The sequence below is a fragment of the Salvia splendens genome, chromosome 5 (genome assembly GCF_004379255.2).
Source record: "Salvia splendens isolate huo1 chromosome 5, SspV2, whole genome shotgun sequence".
NCBI lineage: Eukaryota > Viridiplantae > Streptophyta > Magnoliopsida > Lamiales > Lamiaceae > Salvia > Salvia splendens.
This window is the reverse complement of record NC_056036.1, coordinates 16,557,317-16,568,398: the sequence shown is the minus strand read 5'-3', so window position 1 is coordinate 16,568,398 and position 11,082 is coordinate 16,557,317. Positions and strand designations below refer to the sequence as shown.

General features: G+C 35.9%; 2 protein-coding genes across 5 annotated transcripts; both read left to right on the top strand.

The window, feature by feature from the left end:
* The first annotated feature begins 2,187 nt into the window (after positions 1 to 2,187).
* LOC121804838 (AFG1-like ATPase) lies at positions 2,188 to 6,695 on the top strand. 4 transcript variants are annotated; one of them, XM_042204535.1, is made up of 15 exons: positions 2,188 to 2,415; positions 2,920 to 3,199; positions 3,298 to 3,377; positions 3,743 to 3,843; positions 3,987 to 4,109; positions 4,235 to 4,304; positions 4,852 to 4,938; positions 5,050 to 5,115; positions 5,218 to 5,310; positions 5,439 to 5,495; positions 5,622 to 5,750; positions 5,857 to 5,947; positions 6,031 to 6,122; positions 6,216 to 6,409; positions 6,501 to 6,695. In XM_042204535.1, exons 2-15 carry the CDS (start codon positions 2,974 to 2,976, stop codon positions 6,586 to 6,588), a joined length of 1,497 nt encoding a protein of 498 aa, XP_042060469.1. In that variant the 5' UTR covers positions 2,188 to 2,415; positions 2,920 to 2,973; the 3' UTR covers positions 6,589 to 6,695. The 4 variants fall into 4 exon arrangements, with proteins under 4 accessions (XP_042060469.1, XP_042060468.1, XP_042060466.1 ...); XM_042204534.1 differs by having other exon boundaries at positions 2,188 to 2,477; XM_042204532.1 differs by lacking the exon at positions 2,188 to 2,415 and having other exon boundaries at positions 2,487 to 3,199.
* Positions 6,696 to 7,126: 431 nt separating this feature from the next.
* Positions 7,127 to 10,621, top strand: LOC121803401 (putative clathrin assembly protein At5g35200). The gene is made up of 16 exons (XM_042203069.1): positions 7,127 to 7,139; positions 7,410 to 7,536; positions 7,605 to 7,674; positions 7,834 to 7,931; positions 8,040 to 8,181; positions 8,262 to 8,362; positions 8,449 to 8,532; positions 8,660 to 8,710; positions 8,809 to 8,874; positions 8,964 to 9,029; positions 9,108 to 9,188; positions 9,256 to 9,333; positions 9,419 to 9,574; positions 9,654 to 9,699; positions 9,790 to 9,893; positions 9,965 to 10,621. Exons 2-16 carry the CDS (start codon positions 7,447 to 7,449, stop codon positions 10,430 to 10,432), a joined length of 1,701 nt encoding a protein of 566 aa, XP_042059003.1. The 5' UTR covers positions 7,127 to 7,139; positions 7,410 to 7,446; the 3' UTR covers positions 10,433 to 10,621.
* The last annotated feature ends 461 nt before the right edge of the window (positions 10,622 to 11,082 follow it).

Here is an 11,082-nt window from a genome sequence, read left to right as displayed (position 1 = left end):
ACACAATGAGGAGTATTAATTTAGTAAAAAATACATATGGTTATGATTGTAATGAATTAAGTATTAATTTTGTTGACTAAGATAATCAAGTCAAATAATTATGATTAATTATTAGCCAATTATGGAATAATATACTAGTAATTTGATTTTAATAATTACTTGGTAAAAAAGAAACGTCGTAATTAAATAGTCACTTTGATGGAAATGACTTTAATAGTTTATTATTAGGATTTGTCCGTGATCCCATCAAATCATACACATTACAAAGAACACATAAACTAGGGAAAGAGGGAGAAACAAATTCTTGGAGTTGCATCACTCAATCGAAGAGAGTTCAATCGTCAAGGTAAGTTTTCGATCCCTTTACATTTATGATTTTATTTCATCAAATACAAGTTGTTCAAAAGATCCTACATTATTTATATTAAATTATGTTTTCTTGAATATATAAAGTAAATAATTTCTACTAACACATATCTCCAAATACAATCAAAATAGCATAAGTTGGCTCTTTTTAAATTAAAATTAAAAGCCTGCTAAGTGCACGAACATGCAAATGAAGAGAATAGCCCTGAGAGAGAACATGCAAATGATCAGTGTGATTTTTCCATCTTAAAAATAATAGGGTGTACGTTTACTATTTAAACAGTAAAACGCAACTAAAATAATATAGGGTTGATGCGTGGAGACTTTAATATTCAAGTTGATAAGATTAATGTTTAAAAGCAACAACTTATTCCACTTTATTAATGAATCTGTTCAAATAGTTTGTCTCTACCGTCTTCATCGATCACCTCTTACCGGTCTAATTGAGAAAGTGAGATTAAATTTTAAACCAAATACAGAAATATTAATAATGGAAACATGTTGCCTGTCGATATATTCTGTTGAAATTTATAGATCTATTTACTTTTTTTGTATTCAATTCAATGTGAATGCAGAATGGTGATAGTTTTATTTATCCGTCTGATGCTAATTATATTTAGGGTGGGTGATAAAGTACCACCCATTTTGGAAAGGATCCAATAATACTGTTTCTTTCTATTCGTTATTAAATGCAGTGATACATAATAGATTCTCTTGTTCTTTATAGGTTCGACACCCCATATTTATCATATACTAATAATAGTACTATTATATTTTGATGAATGAAAAATATGTATTCCCTTTGTCCCAAGATTTTATGGAACTTTAAATCTTGGGAACTTTTTTAATGTGTCAGGTAGAAAGGATAAAATAAGAGGGATAAAATAAAATAAAATAAGAGATAAAAATATTTATATTTTTAGTAATTAATCATATTAGTTGGGACAAATTAAAAAGAAAGATAGATTATTTCCAGTGGGACCGAGGGGTACATGATTTGATAAGAAGGGCTATTTTCAGTGGGACGGAGGGAGTACACGATTTGATAAGAATGACGTGTAGTATATCCATAACATGTACTCCCTCCGTCTCATGTTACACATACTTTCTATTTCGGCTCGTCCCAAACAACTTACATTATTTCTGTTCTATTTTAAGTAAGAATTAAGATATTTGATTAATAACTTAATTAAGTGTTCTCTTATTTAAGTGATTTTTCATTAAACTCAAAATATTTATTTAATTATATTAAATAATCAATCTCAAATTTATGACTTAAAAAGAAATGTAAATAAGAAATGTAAAAGGAAATACAAAAACATTCTTTCAACAATATTAACAATACATAATTAAGCATAATGAAAATTATTATACTAGTTAATTATGATTCATAATTTTTAAAATCACATTATAGCGACTCAAGATAGTAATAATATAAATACCTAAATATACATGAATCATGAAATTTGAAAAAAAAATATTTAAGGAAAAAAACCGATGAATAAGAATCTCAATTATATCACTTTCTTACTTTTCAGGATTCTTATTACCATTTGTCATAATAAAAACAAATAAACATTAGAATTTAAAAATCTGAGATTACTTTGCGAACAAATCCAAATAATCCAATTAATTATCACAGACCTAAAATGTCTACTTATATCGAAATATATATATATCGAATGAAAAATAAGGTAAAAGCAATTAAAAACAAAAATATGTAGGTAGGTGGCGAAAAGGCGCCGATTTAGGTAGAGAGAGATTTAATTTAAGCAACTCATTAAAGAAACAGTAAAACAAAAGAACCGCACGCCAATTGAAGCTCATAAATTATTGGAAAAAGCAACCCAGATCCCATATTTGCCTCTCTCTCTCCAACTGTCTATTTCCTTGCCTTACCCAAACCAAGCAAATAATAGGATTTCCCATTCCCAGATTTTCTTTTTTACTTTTCGAATCCCACTTAAAAATCCTATCTTTAGTTTTTTACAATTCTTTCATTCTTGATACTATCGATATTCCCTGCTCACAATTTAACAGTGCTTGCGAGTAAGTAATCTGAAGAATAATTATTTGTTTATTGGGTTTGGCTGTACCATTACAATTCCCAGGTTTGAATTTGATTTCTTTCTTTCTTTCTCGATCTTTCCTTAGCATGCACGAATTTCGGATTTTGTTTCTTGAGGCTTGATGATGAAGATATTTCATTATTTTACATATCTATTTCACTGCCGAGTTGGTTGATCATAGTATTTTTTATTACTATATTGATAGAATGAGTTGGCTGAAAAGGCTTATTTTTTGTTCAAGAATATGTGACCAGAAAGTGAGTGCATGATGATTGGCGTTTTATTCAATCCAAGTTTTATTTTATTTGTAATACTATCTTTTTTGGTTGAGGTCAATTATTGTAGAACTTGATACTATTAAAGTAATGATGAATTCTGAGGAATTGAAGAATTAAAATTTCTTCTGGAGTTGCTGTGTTCATCCAAGGTGGGAATAAATCTCAATTAGTAAAATCATTCCCCTTAATTTGATTATTGGATGCAGATTGTTGCAGTATTTGGCACAATTAAGGAGTTGAAAGGAGAGATCTTTAACAAAATGAGGACTCTCATTAGGGCCGTGAGGCAATTTAGGCCAGCTTTCAGGTCAAGACGAAATATCATATACGATGCCTCGTCTAGATCACGTGATTTTTGGTTCAGAATGGATCACCGTTCTATGTATAGCATGTCCCATAGCAAAAACGATTTTTGTCAAAGTAATTATACACACATGATCCACAGAGCTACTATATCAACTGATGTAGCTGCAATGACTAATGGAGGTTGTCTATCGTTTTTAAAAGTATCGTGTAACTGAAATTTGGAATACAAGACCAAACGATTGATTTAAACTTATTTTATTTATCGAATTTAATGGCAGAACTAAATGGCAGAGGGCCTCTGCTAGAATACGAGCGTAGGATAGCTGCAGGTGAACTTTTGGATGGAGATGCTTGCCAGGTTTGCTAGTTTTGTCTTAATTATCAATCCAGTTCTGTTTTTTTTCTTCTCTTTGAGGTTTACATAGTGTGTACGATTGCAACTTTATTAGCAGATCGATATTCTTATATGTGTATATAAAGCGATTACGTTGCTTGCTTGAACTAATGGATTGCATACTGGTAGTGCAAATTACTGGTTTGGTCCAATAGAATCCAATGTGCCTTTAGTTTATTGAAATGATAAACAGACTTCACTCACTTTATATTACTGTTTAAATTGCAAGAAGAATTTAGGTATATTCATCAAGGAGAGGCAGTTCAGTTGATATCATGATACCGGAGTTTCCATTTTGCGGAAATAATGTGTGAATTGTGACTTTGCAGCTTAATACGCTGGGAGAGCTTCAAAGACTATACAATGAGCTTGTTGAAAAAGAAGAAGTTTGCCGATTGGATCGTTATGCTACTTCTGAGAAAGCTGGGAGGTAAATTTTCAGATCCTTGTTTCTATGTAGCATGATAGTATGTGTTCGGTAGTATCCAGAGTACATTATCTGGTCTGGTGTCATTACTTTCTTGCTTTTATATTGGTATAGTTTTCTAATAAATTGATTCTGTATATGCACAGGAGTAGGTGGTTGTGGTCACGTTTTATACCCCAGTCTTCAGATGCTCCTGTGAGGGGGCTTTATCTGTACGGAGGAGTGGGGACTGGAAAGACTATGTTGATGGACTTATTTTTTAATCAACTGTAAGGATCGAACACAATCTTTGAAGTGCTTTGATTATCGTCACATTAGCCTGTGATTAGTTGTACTGTGTCATTAACTAATTAAAGCTCTCTGCTTCTCCTTACATTCCTTCTAAATGTTCCAGTCCTTCCAATTGGAGGAAGAAGAGGATCCATTTCCATGACTTCATGCTAAATGTTCACAGCCGTTTACAAGTATGATTTGTTTCTTAGATTTCTTTCTCACTTTCTTTTTATAAAGTTGTCTGGATAGTCTACTAAAGTTTCGTTGTGTTTTCGTCACGCTACATAAATTTTTAGATATACCAATTTTGTTAACTAGTGCCTATTGAATATGCATATGGAATGGATCTTTTGAAAATAGGAAAAGATAATTTTGGAGAAAAAATCAGGAATCATGTTTCATCCGTGAAGAAGCTTATTTAGGGCTTCTGGGGCCTTTTCCTTCATTACTTGGCATAAGATGGAGTTCATGTCTACTACTATCTGATAAGAACACTGTAGTTGGCATTTCTTTGTAGTCGTAAAGTGGGACTATTGCGGGACTTCAATGCATCAGATACAGTTGTGATGACAAAGCAAGGTCAACATCTGATCTTTTTTTGAGTAAATAACAAATGTTAGGAACCATTTTAATTGGCGTTAAGTCATTGACACTAGTCACGGGCGAAGGTTCAAACATATGCATGTGATATTAACCGATCCAAGTAGAACTTAAGCTCATGGTGAAATTTAATTGCAGAAGCACAAGGGAGTCTCAGATCCCTTAGAAGTTGTTGCTGGAGAGCTATCCGATGAAGCAATCTTGCTATGCCTTGATGAATTCATGGTTAGTAACAGACAAAGTAATTTAATATTCTGCCTACAAGTTACAACATATCATTGCCATGTTCTGCTCTATCTTCCAGCTGTTTGTTTATATTTTTTGTGTCTTGCTTAGGTGAATGATGTTGCTGATGCCTTAATTCTCAATCGTCTATTTCGACATTTATTCAGCAATGGAGTTGTGAGTATCCTACTTTCCAATTCTACTTTTTGTTATGCGAAATTTTGAATAGACGTATTCATTGCCTAATAAGTGGTGACCTGTGTTATGATTCATGAATAGATTCTCGTTGCTACTTCAAACCGAGCTCCAGATAACCTCTATGAAGGGGGCTTGCAGAGGGATCTGTTTCTTCCATTCATTGCTACTTTGAAGGTACCTGACGTGATGATGGCTGGAGGGACGAGTCATGAATCTCTCTTTTGAAGACATTTTAAAACTATCGCTATGTGTTACTGTGTTTATTGAATCTCTTAATAACTTAGAATCTAATTCTGATGTAGGAAAAATGTGTAGCTCATCAAATCGGTTCCTCAGTGGACTATCGGAGAAAGACATCGGTAAAGCTTCCTCTTCTCTAATTACTGTCCATTGCAGTATTCACTTCAATGTATCCATCTTCTTATTTTTTGCAAGTCTTTTGTTTAATTATGCTGAACATATTATTGCCTTTCCCCAAATTCTAGGCAGAACAAGGTTTCTACTTTGTCGGAAAGCATTTGTCAGGCCGTCTCAACAAAAGATTCTATCAGTTAATTGGTGAACACACAGCTTCTCCACAAGAGGTGGAAGTTGTCATGGGGAGAAAATTACAGGTATAAAACTATCCTAGTCCAAAGATTTAAAATTTGTCGCGCCTTGAATAGTAGTCGATCTAGGCTAAATGTTATGCTTTTTTTTGGTGTTCCTGTGCTTTGTTAGGTCCCACTGGGCGCGGATGGCTGTGCTCTCTTCCCTTTTGAGGAACTCTGCGACAGACCTCTTGGAGCCGCAGACTATTTTGGGCTGTTTGGTAAGTCTCCCCTTCATTTTTCGCCAACTGAAACACGAGTCTGCTTGGTTCTCTCGATACTTAGTATTAATTTTCATTCTTAGCAGAAAAATTCCATACGCTGGCACTGGATGGGGTGCCGATATTTGGGGCCTCCAATAGGACGGCAGCGTATCGGTTTGTGACTTTAGTTGATGTTAGTCCTCGGTACCTTTTATCCCCGTTGGGAAAGTAATGTCGTTTACAGGAAACATGATATGTTGAGTGTTATGTTTTGAGCGACGTGCAGGTTATGTACGAGAAGAGAGCTAGACTATTATGCAGCGCTGAGGGGACTCCATTCCAACTCTTGGAACGGATTGTAACAATAGCCGATGCTCAGCAAGTGGCACCAAGGACCTCTTCGAGATCGAGGAAATCAGATGACTCCGACATTTGTGTGGACGACGAATTAGGTTTCGCTAAAGACCGCACCATTAGTAGGTAGTAAAGAAAGGCATTGTTTTCTTGTTAAAAACTTGTCTGTCTTATACTGTATTTTAATTTTCTAATTTGAATTTGTTGGTTGATTTAGGTTAACAGAAATGAATAGCAGAGAGTACTTGGAGCAACATGCGGAAGCCTTGCTAGAAAAGCATAGCCACCAACATGTCTTGTTGTAATAGAATTTTTTAGATGACTTCTTTTGCAATAATACCATGTCAAGAAATTGTCTTGTGTTTATACAATGGTTCTACTTCCATTTTATTGCTATTTTATGTGTATACTATATTACAACAATACTGTTTTCTTTTTGCGACGATTGTACTATGGGAACGATTAATGGCTTGAGATTGGTTCGTAGTTCCTATACACGAGTGTACTGATCTTAGGTTAAAACACACGCAACTGGAGTCGTTCGTATCCGTTCCAATTCATCGTGACAAGGGTTAATACTTAATAGTGTATCATTTTGTATCTGAAAAGTAAAGTATAATCTAAAATCAATTTAGGATGAATCATGGGATGAAAAGAGTTATAATAGCAAAAAGTGTTTAATATAGTATAGGCGCAGTTGTGCATGCAACGTGTGAAGTTGAGCAATAGTTTAGGTGTAGAGTTGGCCAATTCCTTCCTTCCATCCTTAGCAGAGCAGAAACGACGAGCTTCTTCTCCCTCATTTTGCACATCTTTTCTTTCATCTCTACCTTCCTTTGCTCTCTCTACTCTTCAGGTACGTAGTTGCTTCATTGCTACCGATCTCTTCATATACTCTCTCTCTTACACACACGCACACTCAACGCGTTTTATAAGAATCTCTTAGTTCATGCGATCGATGATGTTAAAATGCTGGCAATCGTCATGATTTTCACTCGTATCAATTTCGTTTTCAACATTGGAAAATATATTCTTCATCTACGGACAAATTTAGCTTGTTATGATGAACGTACGTATTAATGTCTGAAGAAATGCGCGCCTTCTTTAATTTGTTCTTGCTGATTAGGCTGTTTGGTTCTCTCTGATTTCGGTTCTTCATCAAAATGGCTGCCGGGACCAAAGGCCAGCAAAGTTTTAGGAAAGCGATTAAATCTATTATACAGGAATCGACATCAGTCCATAGTCAATATAAGGTGATGTCTTGGTATAAATCTCTCTTGAGATTTCAGAAAGTTACATCACATAATGTTGCTTGTTTCAGAACATAAAAGTCACCATTATTAAAGCCACAAACCACCTCGAATTGTTGCCCAAAGAGAAGCATGTAAAAAGTGAGTCCAAACGTTCTACCGCGCCTTCTATTTTTCTTGAAATTCTTACCGGTGAAGTTGTGTTATTCAGTTTCTTTTACTTATTGCATTCTCTATAAACATTGTTTGATAATGAAACAAAGTAAAAGTAATAGAGGCGCGTCTTCTCAATTTTTTCAGCTATTTTAGCTGCCGTTTCTGGTCCAAGACCGCGAGCTGATGTTGGTTACTGTATTCATGCACTTAAAATGCGTCTTACACAGGCCGAGTCTTGGGTGGTAAGCTCCCCAACCTCTTGTTTTAAACTATTTGTTTCTTTTACATTCATTATACCTTAATTAAGACATGGAAGCCCTATTCATCAGTTGATTTTGTTCCGTTTTCAGGTTGCGCAGAAAACTTTGATTGTTGTACACCGCGCAGTGAGGGAGGTCGATCAGTCATTTCTCGAGGAACTAAGTTTCCATACCCAACACAGAGGCCGCATGTTTAATTTGTTACATTTCAAGGATAACTCAACCCCCTCTGGTATTCCCCTTTTCCTTCAAGTTGGCAGTTCACCTCAACAACTCTGCGTAAATGATCATTCGATGTTTTCTGTTTTCAAGCACGTGACTGTTCTTCTTGGATCCGTACATATTCAATATATATTGAGGAGTATCTGAAATGCTTCAGTGTCCTAAAATACGACTTCTATAGTGATCACACGGTGGGTAATTCATCTGCGGTTGTAACATAGCTATCCAAGACTAATAAGTATTTATCGTGCGCTTCACCTGTCACGATCATTTACAGAGAATAAAGAATCTTGACACTCCTGCCTTGCTTGAGCAGTTACCTGCTTTACAACAGCTTCTTCTTCGCCTTCTCGGTTGCAAGGTATGGATCGATAAGCAGTTATTTATACATAAGAACATCTTTGCGTTTCAAGTACTTTTCTACACATACAAACAGAAAAACGAGTAATTGATGATTGTAAGCTATGAGATATGTTCATTGCCTGCAGCCATTTGGAGCGGCTACATACAATTACATGGTTCAATATTCCCTTTCAATGGTGAGAATTTATGAATTTGTATCAGAATAAACACTTACTATTCTTTTCATTTAAATGGCATATTGCTAGATAATTCATTCTTGCCTTGCAATATGCAGGTTGCAGCAGAGAGTGTGAGGCTCTATGTGGCAATAACAGATGGTGTACTCATTTTAGTTGACAAGGTTTGGAAGACTTCTCCATTTCATGAATGTCAATATTGTATTTCTCCACATCAATTAACATCAACAATAAATTGTATAATGCTCTATAGTTTTTTGAGATGGAACGTGGAGATGCTGTGCCAGCGCTCGCTATCTACCGGAGGGCAATGGAACAAGTAAGTTTTGGATTGTTTTGACATATATTCTCGTCTAGTCGTCTTAGATCAAAGATCATATCCCGGTGGTTTCTCCAGGCGCAGAGATTGACAGACTTCTTTGAGATGTGCCGAAGCCTTGAATTTGGCCAAGATCAGAAGTATATCAAAATAGAACAGGTTGAAATCTCAAATTTCCATCCACATTACCTCATAATCTCACATGATTATATTCGTCAAACTACAGCCGCCTGCATCGTTTCTCACGGCTATGGAAGAGTACATACGGGATGCTCCACAACCAATAATGCTTCCTTGGACATCGGTATGTATAATACATAAATATATAGACTACATATGTATATGACTGCGAGTCGCCTCTGAAATAGATTTTGTTCTTATACTGTTAGAACGACGATGGATGTGTTATGCCAAAACTGATAGCTATTCCTGATCCTAAGAAAGCCAATTCCGAAGAAGCATCAGACTCATCTGACGAATGCAAGGAGGAGGCTCCCAAACCCGAGAAGGTGGCTCCACCACCTCCTCTCATACCTGATCTTCTGGTACAAACATCTCACTAATTAGCTTTTGAGTCAAGTTAAGGCCATGTTTCGCGTGATAATATTTTACGACGATTCTCAGAGCTGGGACGAGCCAAATGAAGGACACGAATCAAAGGCTACGCCAGGTGATTCTTATAGTCCCTCTACAACACATCATATTTGTAGACAATAAACAAGCATATATTTATGTGACTATGCTATCTGATCAACCGTAGAAGAGTCATCCAACGCCACAGTAGACTCGCAAGTCTCAACTGGCTGGGAGCTTGCAATAGCTACACCACAAACTATAGGTTCAGCTCCATCCACACTCTGCAAGGTGAATTATTACTATCTCTATTTTCGCATTATCCGAGCTTTCCCTCTCCAATTTGACTTGAACACGCACAGGGAGGCGTGGTGGACAGATCGGTCCTGGACAGCTTATACGAAACATCAGTAACAAAACAAGCAGCAAGTGCACATGGAGCTTCATTCCATACACCTAAAGCTCCTTCTTGGAATCCTTTTGAAGCTGATGATTACGTTCACGATCCGAACATTTTCTACAGTGGTTATAATTATAATCACAACATGTTGTACTATCCAAGCCTCGCATTGCAGCCGGCAGGATTCATTCAGCAACACAACAGTTATGGGCAGGCCATCGTTCCTCACCAGCAGCAAGTACTCATGGAGCAAAACTACCAGCAGCGGTATATGCAGATTGCCGGGAATGGGATCCATCAACAGCAGCCAATGGCAATGGCAGAGCACAACTACTTGCAACGACAAGTCCCCGTGCAGCAACAAGGATTTGCGTACCCGTATATGGAGCAAGGCTCGCGGAACCGGTCTTCCAGCTTCAGTTTACTCTGAAGTAGCATATAACAAGTAAGAGGTCGTCTCGTCTGAATCAGCTGAATAATTTTGTTGATTTGTTTTGGTAAGTTTTGATATTTAGTGGCAATGCTAAGCACTTTTTACTTATGTGGCGCCTTTTGTGTAACAGATTATATTATGCCATAATAAAGATAGCGATGAGCAATAAAATGCCATTCCAAATCACAATAGATCCTAACCTCATAATGGGATTTTTATTGTTGTTGATGATTTAATACGGACTAGGAAAATTGTTGTGATTTTAAGCTAAATTGAAATTGAAATTATTTATTTTTGATGTACTAATTTTTTTATGTTTTTTGTTGATTATTGTATGGATTTATTAAATGAAATTAGGTTTAGTAATGTGGAATTAGTTTGTTTGTATTGTCAAATGGCTAGGATGCTTTGTGGTGCGGAAGATCTTCCATATTATATTTACAAGGGTCGATTGTGGGAAGAAATTGTAGTTGAGTTTGCCCTAGGGAAGATATTCACAACAAGGCTCATCGGCCATTCTTCGAAGAAGAACACAAACAATTAAAATAAGAGGATGTGTATCACTTGCTCGAAACCACTTCATGTTTGGTTGACGGGAAAGTAAAGTTAGTAAGAAAAAATGATTCTTGGAAAAATGAATCCCGGGA